The sequence below is a fragment of the Gekko japonicus genome, unplaced genomic scaffold, assembly GCF_001447785.1.
Source record: "Gekko japonicus isolate JY-2015 unplaced genomic scaffold, Gekko_japonicus_V1.1 scaffold520, whole genome shotgun sequence".
Taxonomy (NCBI): Eukaryota; Metazoa; Chordata; class Lepidosauria; order Squamata; family Gekkonidae; genus Gekko; species Gekko japonicus.
The window spans coordinates 289,127-311,817 of NW_015169188.1; the positions used below are offsets into that span (position 1 = coordinate 289,127).

The following is a 22,691-nucleotide window of genomic DNA, read 5'->3' on the forward strand; positions in this document are numbered from 1 at the left end:
TGATGTTGAGGGTCAGAAGAACATAGCTCTGGTCAGGGGAAGATAATGGCAAGCGTACAGGAGTTCTTTCAGTGTGGCACAACAGGTTGGAAGAGATGAGAAATACTTCTTCAAAGGTTCATCAACATCTTACTATTGAAGAAATCATGAACTTCTCTATATCCATGAAGATGGTGCTAACAGGTTACAAAAAATTTGATCTAATGACAGCTACAGGAGATAGGAGATGTGAGCTAGTACAAGAGAAAGGCTGTTTCTAGAGATGCAAAAAACGGCAGTGTATATTAGACAACTAGATTTTTTGACTTCCATCAGACTGCAAACTCTTCTGGGACAGAGATCAGTCCTTTAGGATCAGGCCACCCATACACAATGCAAAAAAGTTGACCCACCAAGCTTTAAAAAATCAAACTTCTGCAGGTCTACTGCACAGTAACCCAGAAAAACATATTAAGTGCCCTCATAGACCAGATCCTTGATAGTCCAGGTAGTCCAGCATCCTGTTTCACACCAGGGCCAAACAGTTGCCCCGAAGGACTAACAAACAGGCCAAGCGCTCCACCTTGGAAGTTGCGTCCTAGCACTAGCAATCAGAACATTATTGTCTCAGGATATGGAGGTTCTGTTTAGTCACCAAGGCTAGACATCAGTTGCCCTGAAGGACTAACAAACAGAACACACAGGCCAAGCGCTCCACCTTGAAGTTGCGTCCTAGTACTAGCAATCAGAAGATTATTGCCTCAGGATATTGAGGTTCTGTTTAGTCACCAAGGCTAGACAGGATCACAAAATCCTTGTTCTTCCCAGCCTTAAAGATGCCAGGCTGGCTACAACTAGGGCTAGAGCTTTCTTCATGGTGGAATGAGCTCTCTGAGGACATCAGGACCTTGCAGGATTTATCACAATGCCTCAGGGCCTGCTAGACAGAGCTCTTCCACCAAGCGTTTGATTGAGATGCTGCACCCAACTGTCTTAACATCAACCAAGGAACCTGCATCCTACAATCCATTCTTGGCTGACTGCTCTTAACATCTGTGCCCATGTTAAGAAACTATACGATATGGAGCTGGATGCCAGCCTCATAGTTACTGCTGATCAGACTCCCTACTGTAGATGATAAGGACAGTTATTCCGCCACTGTATAAATGTAGCACCTTCTGAATTTATTTTATGATTCCATTTTGTTTTACTGTTTTAATGTTTTATATTGCCAGTGGGTCTGTAAGCCACCCTGAGCCTGTTCCGGCGGGGAAAGCAGGGTATAAATTAATAAATAGTAGCCTCTGATGGACTATCCCCCATGAATCTAATGTGCTTTTAAAGCCAGCCATGTTCATTGCCATCACTGTACCCCCAAGAAGTGAATTCTACAATCACTCATTAAGTAAACAAGCTCTTATTGTGTCTGTCCTGATTCTACTGCCCGTCAGCTTCACTGAGTGTCCCCAAGTTCTACTATTACAAAACAGTGAGAAAGTTCTTTCTATCCATTTTCTATACCACATATATAGTTTTTACAACTATTCCCCAATATTTTTTCTTCAAACTGGAAAGCCCCAGACTTTCTTCTCATGACAAAAAAGCTCCAATCTCTTCATCATCTCAGTTGCTCTCTCTTGTATTTTTCCAGCTCTGCAGAAATCTCCTTTAAGGTATGACAACCAGAACCTACACAGTATTACTCATGTGGTCACAACATACATCTATACAAAGGGTTTTAGGACTATGTGGAATGCCACCATTTGTCACCAGTCTCAAGGCAAGCTACTGTTTGTCGCAGATCTTATCAAATCTCACCTTCTTCTGAACCAATAGTCTCTTCAGACGTTTGGCCTTTATCTCAGCGAAAGCCTTCCTTTTCTTCAAAAGGCTTTCTGGAACTGAAGGCACCTTCTTTTTTGGTCTACATTATGGGAGTAAAAAGAAAAACATAACTATAGATGTTTCTTCTAAAAAACCAAAAGCCTTTTCAATTTGCCACAAAAAAACTGAACAAACTACTGCATGTTAATCATATAACTTCTTTCATTCAAATTTTGTTCTACATTTACATTTCAAATGGCTTTGCTTAGTTTAACAAAGTCTTTAAAAATCGTCATCTTCTGTGGGAATTCTTTGCAGCATTTTTAAATAGTTATTTTAGATATGCTGCTGCACAAATATAAACATGCTTATGAAACACGGACCTTAAAACCTTCTAGGGGAAGTTTAAAACTCGCCCTTACATTTTAGAATCTAAAGCAAATCTTGTGCTAATGATACTTTCTAGAGAAGAAAACAGCTCGTTTTTATATGCACGTATGAAAACACCTGGAACATCTGCATCTACGTCGCCGCAGAACACTTCTCCGTAAACATTTTTGAAAAAGCATCCTTTCCAAAGCCGGCAATACCAATCGTTGTTACTTAGAGCCAAGCTCGGTAAAATCAAGCCATTTTTAAGAGCACAACAGAATTCGAGCCTTTGCCATATATTCGTAAATTCCTGCCTCCACGGTGCGGATTCCGGAAGGCAAAGCCGGGCCTAAGTCGCCCCACACAAGTAGCAAGACTAAAAATACGGGGAGAAGGGTAACATCACCAGTCTGTGGACCGCCGGGTGTCAACCCTCCCCATTTCCACTTTGTTCGCCTCAGGCGCTGGAGAAGGAGCCCAGTGCCAACACCAACCCACCCCCAGTACGCTGCGTCGCAGCAAGGCCATTGCCCAGTTCCCGACCACATTCCTGTCACCCAAACCCCCTTCCAGACATAAAAGCAAAATATCGCCAGACACTCGAAAACTCAGCAGTTAAGCCTGAGAAGCAGAACTGGAGAACGGGAGACTCAAAAGCCGCGGATGACAACGGATTGTCTCCAGGACGAAGCTGATACTTACTCTTCACCCGCCATGGTGGCCTCCGGAAAAGAGAGAATCGACGCATGCGCAGTGAACATAAAGAGTCGGTCACTGTTTCAGAGCAAGGGAGAGCTAAGACCCAGCCCATGCTTTTAGCTCACTAAATCCTTGCCTGAGCAAAACAGAGGTTAGGGTTGGCTATTTGGGTGCCGTACGTTTGAACTATCGGTCCAGAGGAGTTAGCATGTTGCTAGTAGAAAGGGTGATGGTGTCACCTGAAAAACTTTTCTTTTTCTGGGAAAAACTGGTGTGTTTTTTCTTACTGCGTTTCCATACATGCGTCTGACGAAGTGGGCTCTAGTCCACGAACATTTGTGCTAGAATAAAATAAACTAGCATAAACTTTCGTGGCCCGGAATCTACTTTGTCAAAATGGAATAGTTGCCCATGCAATAAAAATTTGTTAGGCTTTAAGGTGCCACAAGACTCCTGTTTATCTGTACAAAACTATCCGAACTCCCTAGGCTGCAGTTATATGCATGACTTAAAAAGGTAAAGGTTCCCTTGCTCGAAAGCCAGTCGAATCCGACTCTAGGGATGCGGTGCTCATCTCCGTTTCAAAGCCGAAGAGCCAGCGCTGGCCGAAAACGTTTCCGTGGTCATGTGGCCGGCATGACTAAACACCAAGGCACACGGAACGCTGTTACCTTCCCACTGTAGTGGTACCTATTTATCTACTTGCAATTTCTTGCTTTCGAACTGCTAGGTTGGCAGGAGGTGGAACTAGAGACGGGAGCTCACTCCGTCATGCGGCACACTCGGGTCTCGAACTGATGAACTACCGACCTTCCAAAGCCTGCGGTTCAGCATCTTAACCCCTTGAGCCACCGCAGCTCCAGGTTCTATGTACCCGTCCACATTCCCCAGGTTCAGCGTCTTAACCACTTGAACTACCGCAGCTCCATATGCATGCTTATATGAGAGTAAATCCCATTGAGGTCAGACGGAGTGAGGATTGCACTGTTAATGTGACCAGAGAATTCTCCAAACAGACAATGAGACTGTAATTGGAGGTACTATGGACCTACCCACTATATTACATAGATTCTATGGTTTCAGTAACACTTTTTGCATGAGAGAGAGAGAGAGAGAGAGATCATTTTGATACTGTAGGGGTGCCAACCTCCAGGTAGTGACTGGAGATCTCCCACTATTACAACCAACCAGTGACAAAGACCAGTTCCCCTGGAGAAAATGGCCAGTTTGGAAGGTAGATTCTATGGCATTAAACCCCATAGAAGTCCCTCCCCTCCCCAACCCCCCCCCCCCCTTCCTCAGGCTCAACTCCCCAAATAATTCCCAACTCAGAGCTGGAAACCTATGGAGCCTGGAGATCTCCCAGAATTACACCTGAAACCCAGACTACAGAAATCAGATCCCCTGGAGAAAACTGTTGCTTTGCAGCGTGGACTAGATAGCATTATACCCTGCTGAGCAGGGCTGGCTCACTCACTAGGCGAACTAGGCGATCGCCTAGAGCGGGATGGCCCTTAGGGGCACCAAACTGCACCCGGCCCCGTACTCTGGGAGTTTCTTGATTATTTGTGTTTTTCATTGTTCCTAAAATGCATTTATTTTTGAAAATTGGTGGGCGCACGGGGGGGGGGGCATAAGGGATCCTCGCCTAGGGTGCAAAATTAGCTGGAGCCGGCCCTGCTGCTGAGATCCCTCCTCTCTCCAAACCCCAGTCTTCCCAGGTGCCACCCCCAAATCTCCAGGAATTTCCTAACCTGGAGTTGGCAGCCCTATGTTTCAGTCAACCAGTGTGTTGAATCCTCCTTTTGCACCCTTCATACAAGGAGCTCAATGGTACTTCCCTCCCAAATTTTATTCCCACAACCTTGTGAGGCAGGTTAGGCTGAGGAAAATGACCGGCCTAATGTCACCCACAGTCTGGAATGTTTACCCAGAAATAAATCCTAGCAAGACTTATTTCTTTTAATGGCTGATTGAACCCAGATTTCTTGTGTCTTCAAAGTCTGAGGCCTTGAAATCTGAGATTATGAGCTATACTAACAATCTATTCATAACTATTAAAACTTGTTTAGAATATTGGGGAAATATTTCTTTGTGGTTCCAGAGAAAATTAATTTTGAAATTATAACAAGAGGTGTGATGTGGTCCATGGGGTCGCAAAGAGTCGGACTCGACTGTGCGACTGAACAACAAACATGAGTACAGTTCTCTGAAATTAATTCGATTAAGTTTGGCTTATTCCTTTATAACTGTGCTTAGAAATGCATGATTACAAAAGGATAGCCCTGTTAGTATGTTGTAGCAAAGTAAAACAAAATGCCAGTAGCACCTTAGACAGTTAACATTTATTTCAGTATGCTGTCATTGGTTTTTAAGGGGCCATTAGACTTCTGTTTTACTTGGATATGCAGCCATGTAAACTGCTTTTTGTATAAAAATAAAAGTCCAGTAATTGGTACCTTAAACACTAACAACATTTATTACAGCATAAGCTTTTGTGAATCAGAGTTCACTTCATCATATGTTAAATGAAATAAAAATAAATCAATAAACGGTATAGAAAAGGTACTTAAAAACATAATAAAGTGGTCAGGAAAGAAACTAGTACATAGTGGTCATGGGAAATTAAAGTGTTAACTCAAAAACTACAGTTCCCAGAATGCGTTTTCCAGTTTACCGAACATAGGGACAGGAAGAAATCTTAAGTGAGTCTCAATACGTTGTGGGACTTGTAGTCTTTGTGCGTTGCAGGCGCTCAGGAGGGCACCACATTACACTACAAGGAACCACTATGGATTCTGGAGCATGTAGTCCACTTCTCTTGCCTTCCTAGTCTCCCAGGATCAGAGCAACCGGAAAACACAAAACCCGCTATTTTTCATACAAGGCTATGAGGCGACACCTTGAACGATGCCTGATCGGCTTTGATTTTTATGCACACATAGCGGGGAATAAGTCCCATCAGCGAAGCTCGATTCTGAGTAAACATACTTAGGATTGCGTTTCACACCTATAAGGTGCTCTGCAATGGCAGGTGATGGAAGGGACGCCTCTCCTGAAAAGATCTTTCTTTCTTTCTTTCTTTCTTTCTTTCTTTCTTTCTTTCTTTCTTTCTTTCTTTCTTTCTTTCTTTCTTTCTTTCTTTCTTTCTTTCTTTTTTACACACTAGTAAATCAGTATTCCTACTAGTCCTTTGAAGTCCCAGGGCTTAGGCGCGTCCGAAGCATTTGGTCTTCGGGAATAGAGGACTGTGGGCGAAGACGGAGAAAGACGAGTGGTTGCAATGGATGGTACATCAGAGGCAACCGCGCGCTTCCAGCTCCATCTGTTCAAAAGAGCCACTGATTCCGACGGGAGTTGCTCCCAAAGAACATGTGCATTGGACTTCAGCCTTTGACAGCCTGCGCCAACGTTGGCAACAACCACTGAGGAGAGAGGAAGGGGAACACTCCCTCTTACCAGCGTGGCTTAGAATGGTGTGGGCACGAAATAAACTCCGATTTGTCCAGGCGCCCGCATTCAGACGTCGCGACAGACCAGAGTTAGGTTGCAGAATCCAGGCAGTCCTCGGCTCGGGGTTCTTCGCGCCCGGAAGAAAAGCGTCTCGCCTTCTCTTTGCTCGTGTGCCGTCTGAATGCAGCTTCGCCTATCATCTGCCGGGTGGGCCCAGCGGCGCGCCAGGCGTTTGGCGTGCGGCTGGCGTGGCTGGGATGGTCTCTCCCTTGAACAAGGGGCGGTGCTGCGGGCGAAGAGGGCGGAAATGTGACGGGGGAAGGCCTAGGAATGCAAAATGGGCGAGGAGGAGGGACAGGTCTGGGAAGCGGGTCTGACTCTGAGGGGGTTGGGGGCGGGAGAGATGGCGGAGGGGGGGCTGCCTCCCTCTCGTCGGGGCTATATAGAGCCCCGAGCGGTGGGAAAATGCTCACTCTCAGGGGCGCGGAGGTGCTGAGCTGTGGCCCGGCCGCGAGGCAGAAGGGGGCAGGTAGGCGCAGGGCGGGAGGCGCGCGGCTCGGGAGCCCCTCCGCCGGGAAGGTGGCAGCGGAGCGCGCCTTTGCTCCCCTCACCCGAGCCGGGGGTGCGGGTGAGAGAGGCGGCAGCCGAGCCCGCTCCCAGCGCGCCCGACGGGGTCGTCTGAGCACAAACTTATGCTCAGGGGCTCGTCCAACTTGCTGGGTCTCAGTTCGCCCTGCAGGTCAGTCCGAGGGGGCGGTTAGGTAGCGGGGCTCTTTGGGCTCAGCCCTTCTTCCAGCTCGCCTGCCTGCCTGCCTGCCTGCCTGCACTCGCTCGCTCTCTGCCCTGCCGGCCGAGGGCTTCTGGGCACTGAGGAGGAGCAGGAAGCGGCCAGGTTGGCTGGGAGGCTGCGGCGGAGTCCCAGCCAGGTGCCCGCAGGCGGGGGGAGAGGCTTGGCCGCTGGCGGCTTCGGTGCCGGTCGCCTTCCCTTCCCTGCCCTTCCGAGCGGGGCGCTCCCTTCGCCTCCGGACTGCGCCCGGGCGCCGCTCTCCACACGGCCAGTCCGGCGGGGCAGTAGCAGCCGCCCGCTCAGCCTCCCCGTCGCCACGGGAGCCGCAGCCATGAACATCATCTTGGAGTTCTTCGTGGTTACGTTCAAGGTGCTCTGGGCGTTTGTGGTGGCGGCGGCCAAGTGGTTCATGCGCCCCAAGGAGAAGAGCGTGGCGGGCCAGGTGTGCCTGATCACCGGCGCCGGCAGCGGGCTGGGCCGCCTCTTCGCCCTGGAGTTCGCCCGCCGTCGGGCGCGCTTGGTGCTGTGGGACATCAACACGCAGAGCAACGAGGCGCAGGCGGGCATGGTGCGCCACATCTACCGGGAGGTCGCCGAAGAAGCCGCCGCCGCCGCCCAGAAAGGTGAGCCGGGACTCCCCCCCCCCCCAGTTCAGCCTTACCGGGAAGTCAGACGGAAGGAGAGACGTGAAAATAAAGCGTGGGTGTGAGGGCGATCAGCAGACGTTTCAGGGGGGAGGTTGACTGCGCTTGAGAAACATCAAGGAAATGTTTTGGGTTACCTTTCAAGATCTGCCTGGCTTCAAGGGCTTGAGGGATTTTGGTTGTTTTTTAAAAAATCACAAAATGTTACACTGGTCTGGGCACTAGAGAGGAGCTATCTAGTAGTAGGGCAGAGATGGCCATGATAGGAGACTTCTCTAAGAGGCTGGGGGTGGGGGGGTAGGACAGATCCTGTACAACTTTTCCTGCCGCTTTATCCAGGGTGCCTTTTTACCTGTTGCTTCATCAAAGGATCTCAAAGGAATAGAGCAATGCTAAACAGACTTACCCCTTTCAGTAGATTTTGATGGGTGTAACATGGTTTAGGATTGTGCTGTAAAAGTATTTAAAAGTTTTTCATACCCTGAAAGGGACAAGAAAGAGGGGGAGAGAAGAGTCAAGTGCTAAGAGTACAAAAAGGTTGGGTTTTGTCCACATCTGATTGTTGGGTATGTTCTCTAGTTTCCACACACCAGAAGTGTAGAAAAAGATGTAAATCTCTACCATAATAAGAGATGATCATGTACGTGCAGGGTAGCTACTTCTGATTTCTAAAAATGCCCTGTAAGATTGAAATTGAAGAAAATAAGTGGCTTTGAAATTATAGTCTGAGGCGATCTAAATTCTTTAAATTAAATCTTGCGTCAAGTAGGAACACTAAGAATTCAGGAAACTAAAATAAATAAACCCAGGCAGGGGAAGAAGTATGGACCAGTATTTCAGCCTCTGATTTTTCTCTGTGGATTTGTTTGTGTATTCTGAGGGAGATTATAAGAACAGCCAGTTTTAAAGAGACTAGTGGCTGGCAAAACAGTAATCGCCCTGTAGATGGTGAAATGGGAATACGTTTAAGTGGGAACCTTGTGGTGCTGTGCAGTGTGTTTAATGTGGAAAAGCTGGAGTGACACAGTTGTTTAGCATATTATTCAAACAGGGTGAAGCCAATTTTTAACTTGCTTAATTGTATTTAGTTTAGATCTTCTGTACCTTTTACACACCAAACCGATTAAGATTTAGTATTCCAGTTTTAAACCAGAGTCAGAGTGCTGCCCTGTTCATACTATGAAGAAAACCCCAGAAATTGGTACTTATTGTCTGATTAATTGTGCATAGGATGATCCATTCTCATTGATCTTCAATCCAGATGTTTTATTTGAAGTGGAATGCACTGAATGTTCCATGCTTAGACCAATGTTGCTCCACGCCTTGTTTCGGGTACTTCTTGTATTATCCATTGGACCCTAGGGGTTGGATCTTATGACTTCCTACACTAAATTGGATCTGTTGCATTGGATCCAACCAGCTTTTCCACTGGTGGACCACCAAAAAGTCTATCCTGGGGATCAGAGGGCAAGCATGGACAAATGACCTGTGCAGTGGACGCTGTGGTAAAGTGGAATTAGGTGAGATTGAGTTAAAATGCTGGCTGGCTATGACTGAATTACTCTCTTCTGCTAAGGCTTTCTCTGATGGAAAAAGGTTTCTTCTGATGTAGAAAGACTTGGTGGAAGGGAGTCATAGGACAGTGTTCCCTCTAAGCTGTGTGCGTGAGCAGGCGCTCATTAACACAGGAAGCCCCGCTCAGCAGCAGTCTGGAGCGACGCAGGGTCTTGCACTGCCCATTGCTGATTTTAAGATTACAGCAGTTATATTCTGCTCAGGATGTGAACTGCTTCGCTCGAGGGGGGGGGGATTAGAGAGAACACTGGACACAGCTCCAATTGTTTATCCCTTTTGTCCATAAGTGATATGAATTAGCACAGCTCCTTCATCCTTTAGAATGAATCAAAAGAATCTCATCAGAATGGGTAAATTAATCATGGTTTGCTATGTTTTGATCTGAAATCTCTAATGAGGTTCTTCCCCCACCCCACCCCATTTTGCTTGTCTTGTGTTCCTGCCATCAGCTGGGCATGGAGAAGAGGAAGTGCTACCTCACTACAACCTGCAGGTGCATACATACACTTGCGATGTGAGCAAAAGGGAGAATGTCTACACGACTGCTGAGAGAGTCCGCAAAGAAGTTGGTGAAGTCTCAGTCCTAGTTAATAATGCTGGCGTGGTCTCTGGACATCATCTCCTGGAATGTCCTGATGAGCTGATCGAGAGGACCATGATGGTTAACTGCCATGCGCACTTTTGGGTGAGGATTTCGTTTACCTTATTTCCTAGTTTGTTCTTCCCATAAGAACAAAATAATTTAACGTAACATTAGTGCAGCACCTTCCTGTTGTTGAGGTTGGATTTGTTTGTCTGTTGCTAGAGTTTTACTCTTGTGCTTTCTGTTCTTTTTGCCTTGACCCAGTCATCTCCCGAGCCAGAGAACATTAATCACACTTAAGTAAAAATCAATGGGACAGGTTAGTAGCAGTGAACATTTCAGTTAGACTTGAGCATGACAGATTCTCCCTGGATCAGGGCCACTGGGTATTTAGACATTAATGGGTCTTATTGTATAGGTTATGGATATGTGGTCATCATAACTCAAGCTCAGTGCTATCAACTTTTTATAAATTGCCTGTAAATTGAAAGAACTGTTGGCTCTCCTTGTTAATGACTTAATATTTCTGGCTCTTTAGAAATTTCAATCTGGCATTTAATGTGTCACGGAGGAAATGGTGGCTGTGGTGGGGGAAATGGGTACACTTTGCCAGGTCTGGGGGGGGGAGGGCAGTCTGTGCTGCACGTTTTTTGCTATGATGTGGTCTATTTATACCATTTCAGAAATAAAATGGATTTTTCTTTCTTTCAGAGTCCGTGAGATTGTGTGTATAGGATGGGATCATATGTATATGGTGGGTGGGAGGAGAGTAACATGTTTGCACGAGGCCCAGAGAATTGACGCTTGAGCTCTGGGATCATCAAGGCAATGAAGATGAATATGTTTAAGTATGCTTTAAAACTCCAGCTTGTTATTAGACACACTGACTAAAAGAAAGCCATATTATGAATTTTGATTCAGGGCAGTGGTACAATTAACCTAATATTAACAGCGGTTTTGTGGCACTAAGAACGTTTTATTCCACCATAAGTTTTGGTGGACTAGTACCCACTTCTTCAGATGTAATGAGTGGATTCTCACTAGGCAGAAACTTCATGTGGGAGGAATGAGAGAAAAAAAACAGCAGGGTCAATGGGCTACGAAATGCAGGACGTAGAAGGTAAAATGTAATGCTACCAAATTGAAATCAAGAAAAATAGAGAGGTAGTTAACCCTGTAATGGGTGGAGATCTTAGGTGTTGCCAAGAGGTAATCTCCCCCTTCTCATTGTGGCTTTGAACAGGATTCTGGGATTGCTTACTCTCTACAGGTACTACTATCTTGGCAAATGGAGTGGAGTTACACTCTTCTAAATCCATTGAAGTCAATGGCCATAGAATAGTGTAACTCTCCTTAAGACTGCACTGTGCATCTGTTAACGAGTGTATTACCTTAAAGTGCCACAAGACTGCTGTTTATGTCTGCTGCAATAGACTAACCCAACTACCCCTTTGGAATTAAACCACTATTGTTTCTTGTGTCTGATGAGGGCTGTCCACTGTCTCAACCAGGGCTATTTCCCATTACTGCTACTGAAATCCATTTAACTGTAGATGCCTATGCATGGAAATAAGCTGCTTACCACTCAGTCTGGTCTTTCCCCTAGAATGTCTGTAGTGTTCCACTTGCTTCACCACCACTGATAATGTAAATTGCCTATGTAGACTTTGAGCAAGTATTGTTTTTTTAGTATCCTTATTGCAAACAAAACCCTTAGATATGTGTTTCATTCTGTTGCACAAGTAAAATATGATCTCAAAAAATCCACTGATTTTAGTGCACATAAATGACAGGAATGTCTATTATCCATTTTGTACTTAAAGGCTTGTTCTGCAAAAATAAATCTAGTGTGTACAAAAGAAGAAGAAAAATGGATAGCTTAGTAGATATGTGCTTGTGGCATAATTACAAAGAGAGCTTAGAAATTTTGCCACTTATGACATCATTGCCATTAAAATATGGGAGGAACCCAGAGCATTCCACAGCTGTTGCTGCAGGCATTTAAATCAACAATTATTTACAGCATGGCAAGTTCTAAGAAATCATTTTAAAATCCTAGAGTAACAATGGAAAAACAAAGCTCTGTTTTGGAATTTCTTTTTATACTTTTCTAAGAAATTTTAATTTCCTCCTTCCTTTGAAGGACTGCTTTGGAACTGTCATCATGTATTAATCTTTGGTTTGAACTAAACCGGCTCAAGACTACCGTTAGATCCATGTTAAGTAAGTCCAGACCTTGTCTTGAAGTCTTGTGTAGTTCCAAATAGTAGCTCCATGCTTAAATGAAGATGTCCCCTTGTGAACTCATTTTACAATGAAATAATTTCCTTTGTGGATTCTCAAGCTGCTCTTTGTTGCCTAATCAGAGTAACAAAAATTGCTGTTTGCTCCAATATAGATACAGAACAATACAATTGGATAACATCTGAGCAGACCCAAATTACTATAGACAGTTTTGTTTTTTTCATTAGAACAACGTATTCAGTTTACCTTTTAAAAAAACGTCTGCATTTTGACCCTGTTAAATTGCTAATTAACATGGTTGTCCAAGCCATATCAAAACATGGCCAAAATTCTGAATTTTTCATTCTCATTTCAGAAGTCTCACTGAAAGCTGGAGGAACTAATTGAAACTTGAGAACTACTAATGTTCAGTAGATCAGGAGGACCAATATTTTTAAGTGTCAGCACTGGGGATCTTGCTGGAAACCAGTCACCTCTACCCCAGTGACTTGTACTGTTTCATTGATTTTTTTAAAATGCCTATTTACGCTTTTCAGTGGCGCTAAACTTTGAAAGCATAGTGCCAAAATGTGCCTTAAACATCCATGTATCAACACATTTTACTCTTCTCTTAAATCAAGGTAACACTTACCTTCACTATCTTGTGATTTGTGTTTCAAGCCCACATGCATTCAGCAACCAAGAAAATATTGTCATGGTTAGAAGAAACAACTGTATTTCAAATCTATGGTAACTCTTCTAGCAGGGTATGTGTTGTCTCTTTTGCAAACCAATACAAAACTTCAAGTAATAACATATTTCTAAGGAGCAAACTGAACAAAGCTGAAGTTATCAAAAGTATGTTTAAAGGCTCTTATGGCTGTTGACATCAAGTCATTGATGCTCCATGTCCATTGCATGTGTTGGCTATGTTACACACAGTGGCTTTTCCAGTCAGCTGACCTCAGTCATCTGGAGCAATGTCTACTGCTGAGAGTGGCTGGATGTTAACTTGCTTTTACTACAATCAAGCAAAGTGAATACGCTTTGAGGAATGCGAGAACAGGTGTCAGGCAGCCTTCTTATATGTGCGTCTGAGTTGTTTCCAGAACTGACAAGAAGCATTGGCTTTTTTAGGGGAAGTGATTCTGGACAGGGTAAAACTTGCACAATCAAGAAGAACCTGCTCACTTTGTATATTTAACAGTACTTTCTAGCTAAGGCGATCCATGTTTGCAACCCCATTTTAGTACCATTGAATGGTGAAATTATACAGTGTTTCTAACTGACTGCTTCTGCAATCATCCAGGGCTATTTTTGGGCAGGAACGCACAGGAACAGAGTTCCGGCTGGCTCCCGAGTTGGTCACGCCCAGCAGGAACTCATTAGCATAATAGGCCACACCCAACAGCAGAAACTCATTAGGATTGGCTACATTGGGGTGTGTGGCCTAACATGCAAAGGGTTCCTGCTACAAAAAAAGCCCTGGGTTTTGACAACAAACAAGGTAAACAGAATAAGAAGCAAAAGGTGGGTGTGGCTGAATGACCACACTTCTGGTAATGTGGGGGTGTGGCCTAATATGCTAATGAGCTGCTCTGTCAGGGGTGTGGCCTAATATGCTAATATATTTCTGCTGTTGGGTGTGGCCTATTATGCTAATGAGTTCCTGCTGGGCTTTTTCTACAAAAAAACCCCTGCAATCATCTAGCAACGTATTCTTGTGAGCAATATTACCAAGCTGTTCTTCTTTTGCACAAGAGTATGTTGGTCCAGCAGACTGAAATAGTAGCAACAGTTTGCTTGTGGTGTGGTGGTTGCATCTCACTGGGTTTATATGTGGTTTGTTATATCCCATTATTCCAATGCTATATTCTCATTATTCCTCTTTTTTAAAGCAGGCTATCTAGTAAGTGGTAAAGAAGTTATTGCCCGTTATATTTAGTGGTATTCTCTTCATATAGTGAGCGGTGGTTTTCTTTTCTTTTCTTTTTTTTTTAGTAATCTTTTAATTGGTTTTGTCAAAAGATTCACATAAAAACACAACATATAAATTTCACATTTCTGCACATAGCACTTAAAATTATTATTTACATCTTAAAGACCTGCCGACACCGTACAGCACAGCGGTGGTTTTCTTATACTGATATTCAGAAGATATGCTGTTGCAGTGTCACAGCACCACCCAGATCTTGAAGCTGTAGTTTTCTAGCTTGTTCGGACTCAGCAACCTGACTTGGCCTTGTTCCAGCAAGTCCACCTGTAATGTCTTAGGGAACGGAAGCCATCAGCAGTCTGGTATAGCTTAAGTAAATACTTGAAGGTGGTGCAGAACTTGCCCTGGCCTTATTCAGTGGACTTCGGTTAGAACTACTGGGTTGGATCCTCTGGAAAAGATCTGTATGCGGGGGGGGGGGGGTATGATTTTAACTCTCTATGGCAGCTCTCATGCTGACCAATCCCCTAGGAACAGCATTTCGGGGGGGGGGGCATTTCATGCTGCAATGAGAGGGAGGAGTCAGAGAAGTCACACTTTCATGCATGAAAGTTAGATGGAGATCCAATCCATTGCCTGCAGGTACGGGCTCTGTGTACTATTAATAACATGGTCTAATTGGTTTAAGGTTCCTCCCTGTATGAATGCAGTACTAGGCACTGGAAAGGTCTTTGAAAATCAGGACCCTCCTGTGAAAACCGAACATAGTGCCCCAATACAGATGCAGGGTTCCTAGTCTCAGAACCTTGATGTAGCAGATCAGAAGGATAGACTTGTACTCTCCCTTCCTTTTCCAGTGAAGACAGATTCAGGTGGGTAGCTGAGTCGGTCTGAAGCAACAGAACAAAGTTTGAGTCCAGGGGCACCTTTAAGACCAACAAAGTTTTATTCTGGGTATAAGCTTTCCTGTATCCGAAAAAGTGTGTGCACATGAAAGCTTTGTTCTGTTCCTTTTCCAATGTAAATTTCATCTTTCGTTCCCTTGTTTGTTTTAACCAATGGAGTTGTATTATGTCTGTGGTGCTAATAATGGTTAACTCTACCCAGACGGTGACCAAAGCCAACACTGGGGGGATGGGGGAGAATTATCACAGAAGAGGGGAAAGGAACGTTCGAGCCTTCTGCACGTTTCTAATCTCTTAGCCATCTAACCTGCTGTTTTATGGAAACATTTAGGCAGAGTTAAAAATAGCTTTGAAATGTCATGTATACATATGCCATATTCATACTGCTTTTTTATCCTCTCCAGAGCAAAGCAAGATAGTGCTGGGCAGGCTTACTATTAGCAGAGACTTTTTTCTGTATATACAGAAAGGACCCCCTGTATCTTTGTACAACTGCTGGGAGGTTGAGAGGTTTGCTCCACCTGTGTGCAAATGTCTAAATATAGAACAAGGGGATTTTAAGCAGAAGGAGTTGGCTTATTAGTATTCTGTCGACATTTAATGGATGTTTTACTTAACCAGTACAGTTCAAAAAGACAACTCAGTATTTGAGAATTTATTAAGCCTGGTTTTCCCATGAGTACGATTCTCTCCTCTCCCATCCTGTTTCTGTAAATTTGCAGACAGCATGCATGCTATTCTTGCCCCAGATGCCTCATCAAAATGTATTGATTTGATCCTTGACTTAGCTTGAATTGTTAGTCTTACAGCAGTGCTACAAAGCCTGTCTCTACTGTGCCGTTTTCATGCGAAGCTTGGAATAGATTAGTAGAATAGGAAAGATGAATCACGAAAATTGATGCGCATAAAAGAAACTCTGTTTTTATTAAAATAGCAACTCTAGTATATTGATAGTTACTGGTAGAGTGGGTGCCTAATGTTTCCAGGTAGGTGGTCAGCTGATTGGTGTGTAGCACACAAACTGAAGTCCAAATGCATAACGACCTCTTCTGGTTCCAGATGGAAAATGGGTTTCTGGAATCAACTTCAGTCTCTTGTCTCTATAGCTTTAGGAACTTGGCATTTGCTTTTTAAAAACAAGCTTCTAACGTGCAACAGAAGGGATCTCTATCTGAGGGTGGGTTTTCTCTGCCTGCCCCTTCCTGCTGCAGCCCAAAAGAATACCTAAAATGCTGGCCCTGAGGAATGGGGGGGGGGTGACAGTTTCCTGTGGGAAGGAGGAATTTTTGGAAAGAACTCTTCCTTTTGTTGGTGGAAATTTCCACTAGATCCAGCTCAAAGGACATACAGCTTTTTGGGCCAACATATCACCTCGGTCCCTTTTCCCAATTTATAGTTGCCAACCTCCAAGCTATAGAGACTAATCTCCAGGCTATAGAGATCAGTTCCCCTGGAAAAAAGGGTGCGTTGGAAGGTGAATTCCATGGCCTTATACCCCACTAAGTTATAGAATAGAATAATAGAATCATAGAGTTGGAAGGGGCCATACAGACCATCTAGTCCAACCCCCTGCCCAATGCAGGACCAGCCTAAAGCATCTCTGACAAATATTCATCCAGTCTCTTCTTGAAAGCTGCCGGTGAAGGGGAGCTAACCACCTCCCTAGGCAGCTGATTCCACCTTTGAACCACTCTGACCATGAAAAAGTTTTTCCTAATATCCAGCTGATACCTTTCTGCATGTAATTTAAACCCGTTGCTTCGGGTCCTATCCTCTGCTGCCAACTGGAGCAGCTCCTTGCTGTCCTCCAAATGACAGCCTTTCAAATATTGAAAGAGAGCAGTCATGTCCCCCTCCATCTCCTCTTCTCTAAACTAAACATTCCCAAGGCCCTTAGCCTTTCCTCGTAGGGCTGTCTCCAGACCCCTTGTTGCTTTCTTCTGCACCCTCTCGATTTTTTCCACATCCCTTTTGAAGTGAGGCCTCCAGTACTCAAGGTGTGGCCTGACCAAGGCAGTATACAGAGGGGCTATGACCTCCTGCGATTTCGATGCTATGGCCCTTTTAATACAACCCAAGACTGAATTAGCCTTTTCTGCCACCGCATCACACTGACTGCTCATATTTAGTTTACAGTCCACCCTTACCCCAAGATCTCTTTCACATACACTACTCCCCAGAAACGTATCCCCCATCCAGTATTTGTGCTTGACATTTTTGCAGCCCAGATGTAATACTGTGCGCTTATCTTTGTTGAATTGCATCCTGTTCGCAACTGCCCTCTTCTCCAGAGTATTCAGGTCTTCTTGAATTTTAACTCTATCTGCTTGGGTGTTTGCTACTCCTCCCAATTTGGTATCATCAGCAAATTTATTGAAAAGTACCAGGCCCAAAACCGAGCCCTGCGGCACCCCGCTGGACACCTCCCTCCAATCTGATGAAACACCATTGACCACCACTCTTTGGGTGCGGTCCTCTAACCAGTTCCCTGTCCACCGAACTGTCCTATAGTCCAGCCCACAGTCTTCCAGTTTGCCCATCAGAATGTCAGAAGTTCCCTCTTCTCCCCAAATTCTGCCCTCTCCAGACTCCACTCCCAAAATCTCCATGAATATCCCAACCTGGAGCTGGCATTCCTATCCCAAGCTGAAATGTTGAAGACTTAACTGCTTTCTCTAGATACACTTGTCATTTTATAAAGTGATTCTGTTTCTATTTGTGTTTGTTTACAAAAGGAACTCCTCTGCTAGCACAAGTTGCCTCTGTGTCCCTCTTCTCCTTTGTCTCTTTTTTAAAATTTAGCCCTATGTTTAGGATTATATATGAGCTCATTGAATTGCTTTTTACTGGATTGGTCCAGCTTCTTCAGTATTGTTTGCTCCTTGCTGGAAGCAGCTCTCTCTGATCTTTCCCAGCTACCCAAGACCTCTTCAGTAGAGATGCCAGAGATAGGGTTGCCAGCTCTCAGCAGGAGAGTTTGGGGGTGGAGCCTGAGGAGAGTGGGGTTTGGGGAGGGGAGGGATTTCAGTGGGGTATAATGCCATAGAGCTCACCTTCCAAAGCGACCATTCCCTCCAGGGGAACTGGTCTCTGTCACCTGGAGATCAGTTGTAATCAGTGCTCTCTCTAAGCTGTGGAGTCCTGTGAGCAAAACTTCTACTTTGTGAGCTACTGGCATGAAAGTTGTGAGCGGGCGATTTGGCTGCTGCATAAATTAGTTTGTTCTGGAGCCCTCCTTCCTGAACTAAGACAAAAAATGTGTGAGCCGGAGGCTAAAAAACTGTGAGCTAGCTCACACTAACTCTGCTTAGAGGGAACACTGGTTGAAATCCCCAGAAATCTCCAGCCACCAACCGGAGGCTGTCGACCCTAGTCAGAGCCTGAAATTGGGACCTTCTAGCAGGTCACTGTGGATGGTTTGTGGTGATCCAGACATTAAAACTCAATAGAAATCAAACTGAAGAACTGTATCACTGTAATAATGGGGACTTTTTATTTCTAGTTCATTAGAGCAGGTTCATGCTAGAAACAGGAATACATGTATGCACGTGTATCTGATAGTATTAACTATTAGGTTCACACTCATATGGATTAATAGTCATGGGGGTTGGGTGGCTGTGGTAGGGAGGAAGAAAGAGCAAAACTGCCACCTCTGTCTTCTGTCAGTGCAGCCCTCCTGAAGGAAGGAGGCAGCCATTTCACGCGCACCCTCCCTATGTGGCGTCCCATGTGGATTGTGGTGTCTAATTAATCTGCTTTCCAGGGGCTAGAAGGGTCTGCTGGGTAGAAGGGCACACACGGCAAAGATCAGCATTGCTTCTGTTTGGCAGTAGTTAGGATCCAGCCCAGAATCTTTTTAATTGTAAAATCTGGATACTTCAGGTAATAGTGGTTGGCTTCAAACTGTGTGGAGGGCCATAGTTTATTTAGGAAGGTATGGTTTTGAGATAGGTAGCATCTTGGGCCTAAGTTTCTTGACTGCCTATTTCCCCACTTTTTGCTTTTCTCAAATTCTAAAAACTTACTTATGTCTAACTAGAGCTGTCACGTCTTGCACATTGAGAGCAACTTATTCTAAGACTTCTCCAGAAAAATGTGTCCCTGTTCTCTGTGTAGAGCAGCTAATAGGATCACCACTGTTCTTTATGTGCCTGGGATAATATGCTGCTCTGTCTCAGACTGAGATGGGATCCCCATATACTTTCTTCTATAGCTTTTTTTTTTTTTTTTACTGTCAGAGACAGAGGGGGGTTATCAGCCTTCTGGAAGTAATGAGATGCTCAGTTCAGGGGGAGGGGAATGTAGTGTTCTGCTTAATGCAGAAGCCACCTATAAAACTTGAGCTCCTTAAAATGAATGTTTAACCACTGCAGCTTCATGTTTCCTGGACATCTGTTATGGCCTGGCTTTCCTATCCTGGCTGTATTGGCTTCTCAGTTTCTGACCTGCTTCCTCACCCTTCTCTTGTCTGTCTAGCATAGATTGTAATCCTCCAGGCAGGAACTGTTTCTTCTCTGTTCTCTGCTTACCTATCATGTTTGTACTAACATTAGTAGCAACGTTTATCCATCTAAATTCTTCAAAGATTAGTCTTCTGGGATTCGTTCATGAACACCTTGCTACTATGCTCTATGCATCTGCTTCTGAAAGGGCTAGGCTTAACAGATTGTATAAAATTTAGGTAAAACAATTGTGCTGACACATGCAATAGTCAACAGCAATCATTTTGGATTCTAAGGCGCATGCACAATTTTTTTTACATGTGGGCACATTCAGACAGCTATTTTCCCCATCTAGAGGCTGAAGTACAGTAAGTATCGCATGGGTAGCGCATTAAGTATCGAATGGGTAGCACATTATTTTTAGTATTTGATAAAAATTTAGCATACTATTATCGGGTCCCCAACGTGGTAGCCGTGAGTGCCTTTCCTGGTGCCCGCCTGGTGTTTTTAGAAAGTGGATGGAGCCAGGTGGGGCTTTTGCTGAGCAACGCTTCTGACTGGAGATTTTACTGGCTATACAGATTTTTTAAAACGTTGCTTCGGCGGCAGCTGCCACCACTACACAAGGATCTTCACTGTGTGACTGAAAGTAAGCTGTGGCAGTGATTTGGTGGCTGTGCCCATCACCCTCTGTGTGAATTTCAGAAGTGTCCACAGGCTCACAGAGGTTGGGGGTCCCTGCACTCCTTGCCTTATTCTCATAGGATAGGGTGAACAATAGTTCTCCTTTTTCTGATCTATTTCTGTCTTCAACACAAATTTGGGTGCAAATTAAAAAGTGAGAAATTATTTAGGGGAAGGTCTTAAGCACCACTTGCCTGGCCCTCTAATGGAGCATTGGTTCCTGCTTTGAAGGTTGAAAAGAACCATTGGAAATCGTTCTGTGGTTTGGGCCTTATGTTGTATAAAAGAAATCCAGGTTTTTAACCACACAACAGAACTGATTTTCAAGTTCCATCACTTGAATATTGACATAGAAATTGTAATCCGTTCCAGGTTTCAGATTTATGGTGATACTTCTAAATGACAACTTGAGCATGATATTCATGTGCCTTATTATTGGTATCTCCTTAAAATCAGGATTGCTAGATCCAGATTGGGAAATACCTGGAGAGTTGGGGGTGGAGTCTGAGGTGGGTGGGGTTTGGGGAGGGGAGAGATAATGCTTTAGAGTCTACCTTCCAAAGTGGCCATTTTCTCTAGGTGAACTGATCTCTATCACCTGGAGATCAGTTGTAATAGCAGGAGATCTCCAGCAGCCACCTGGAGGTTGGCAACCCTATCTAAAAATGGGGCTCTAAATGCAAAACTGAATTTGTGTTTACACTTGTGGCTACCTAGAAAACCAGACACTCTAACAATAGTTGCGTATCTTTTGATTTGTATTTCAGGTACTTTGGTGAAGTTTTGTATACATTTACAGGGAAGGTCTAATTTTGTCCTTTTGTTTTGTCTGACCTCTGGTCTCCTGTTTGAAGGAAAAATAGATACTCTGTATTTGGACCATTATATTTATTTATGACTTGCCCATTAACAGAATTTTAGGATGCTTATTTTTGTTTTCTTTGGCCTATATAAAAATGGGGAATAGGGCATAACTGTCAGTCTTTCATACAGAGAATATACTGGGGCCTTTCTCACTTGTACTGCTGGAGCAGTAGTTCCTAAGCCTTGTGAAAAAGTGATGTCTGCCATTCACAGGGATCCCTGAAGTAATGGTGTAACAAAATAAAAGATGTTCCAAGTTACGTCTCTGACTACTTAAGAACATATGTCTAAAGATGAAAGTATTGATATGTATGTACTTTCAAATGGATATGCAAAGGTGAATTTGTTCATGTGAAAACAGGTATTTGCATTATTCATTTATTTATGTCATAACCAAATGGGAAATGGCAGGTCAAGGCTCTGGTTGCTAATCAAACAGAGAGGTGAAGACTTCTCACAACTAAAAATAGAATGCATTAGGAAGAGGCCTTCGGGTTGAGGTGCTAGGTAATTTACAATGAACAAACTGTAAAATGGAAGGCGAAGCTTGGCTGTTTAAATTCTCACCTAAAATTGACAAACCTTTTTTGGGGGGGATGGGGTATTAATTTGTCTTTTTTTTTTTTTAGGTTTGTTTCAGCTTCTTAACTAGCTCTGTTTGGTTTTGTGTCATTGCTGTATCTGGTTGTGGTACATTTGAGGCTCAGCAGACCTTAGGCATAACTGGTTTATTCACTCAAACAACCAGCCACAGAGAACAGGAACTCCTGCCTACTTCAGCCACTCCCCCAAACTACAATGGCTGAAGAGGTCCCAAACAACTCCAACCAAGAGGCACAGTTTCCTCCTGTCGTACATAATAGTCATGTTTTGCTATTCTGTAACTTTCCTGCTGTTGTGCATATAAGAAAGTTTTGATCATTTGCTAAGCAGTTTCCAGTGATCATCTATGGGATACATCAGTCTGTCTCAGCCCTTGACCCAGAGGCCCATACTTGATCAGACAACTGGTGGAATCCTTTGCTGTATAATGGCTTAGACCAGAGGTGTCAAACTCATTTGTTACGAGGGCCACATCTGACATACATGTCACTTTGTTGGGCCAGGCCATGTGTGCCATAAAATGTAATGCCAGGTACAGGAGATAGCAACTGTATAAAGGACAGCAGCTGCTAAGCTCCAAGGTGGTATATCCTCACTGCAAGGCCCCATGGGTTGGGAGGGGAGTGCAGAGAAAAAACGACATAGGTGGACTAGAGAGGCAGCAGTGCAGCGCTGGCACATGCCCCCACGATGCTTGACTGCTGCGGACAAGGTTGTTCTGCCCTGCTGAAGCCATCATGGAGTGGCTCTGCCTACTCCCTCCCAGCAATCCCTCCCTTGCCCGAGTTGCTCACGGGCTGCATAAGAGCCCTCAGTGGGTTGGTTCTGGCCCCCGAGCCTTATGTTTGACACCCCTGGCTTAGACCGTGTCTTTTCATACTGTGGGATGGAGAATCATAAGATTCCTCAGTAATAAGACCAGTAATTGTGTTCAAGGACAGTCAGTCATAGGGAAATATATTGTGTAGTAGAGCAGTAGTTCCCAACCTTTCTGATTTAGAGACAAGGAAGACTATATTTACTTGATATGGTAACCTGTTTAAAGAAAACAGAACATGCAGAAATCAATAAAATGGCAAAAGCCTGGTACCCACTTTCCCAGGGTCTGTGACCCACTT

General features: G+C 44.4%; 2 protein-coding genes across 2 annotated transcripts in view; one reads left to right on the forward strand and one right to left on the reverse strand.

Annotated features, from left to right (window-relative positions):
• RPL7 (ribosomal protein L7) overlaps positions 1-2,936 on the reverse strand; it is an 11,283-nt gene extending 8,347 nt beyond the window's left edge. Inside the window, exons 1-2 of the mRNA XM_015416188.1 lie at positions 2,878-2,936; positions 1,798-1,903 (exon numbers count right to left, since the gene is read on the reverse strand). Coding sequence (XP_015271674.1) covers positions 1,798-1,903; positions 2,878-2,936 — 165 coding nt within the window. The remainder of the gene's footprint in view (positions 1-1,797; positions 1,904-2,877) is intronic.
• Positions 2,937-6,742: 3,806 nt separating this feature from the next.
• RDH10 (retinol dehydrogenase 10 (all-trans)) overlaps positions 6,743-22,691 on the forward strand; it is a 34,301-nt gene continuing 18,352 nt past the window's right edge. The window contains exons 1-2 of the mRNA XM_015416206.1: positions 6,743-7,737; positions 9,783-10,018. Coding sequence (XP_015271692.1) covers positions 7,446-7,737; positions 9,783-10,018 — 528 coding nt within the window. The 5' untranslated portion in view covers positions 6,743-7,445. The remainder of the gene's footprint in view (positions 7,738-9,782; positions 10,019-22,691) is intronic.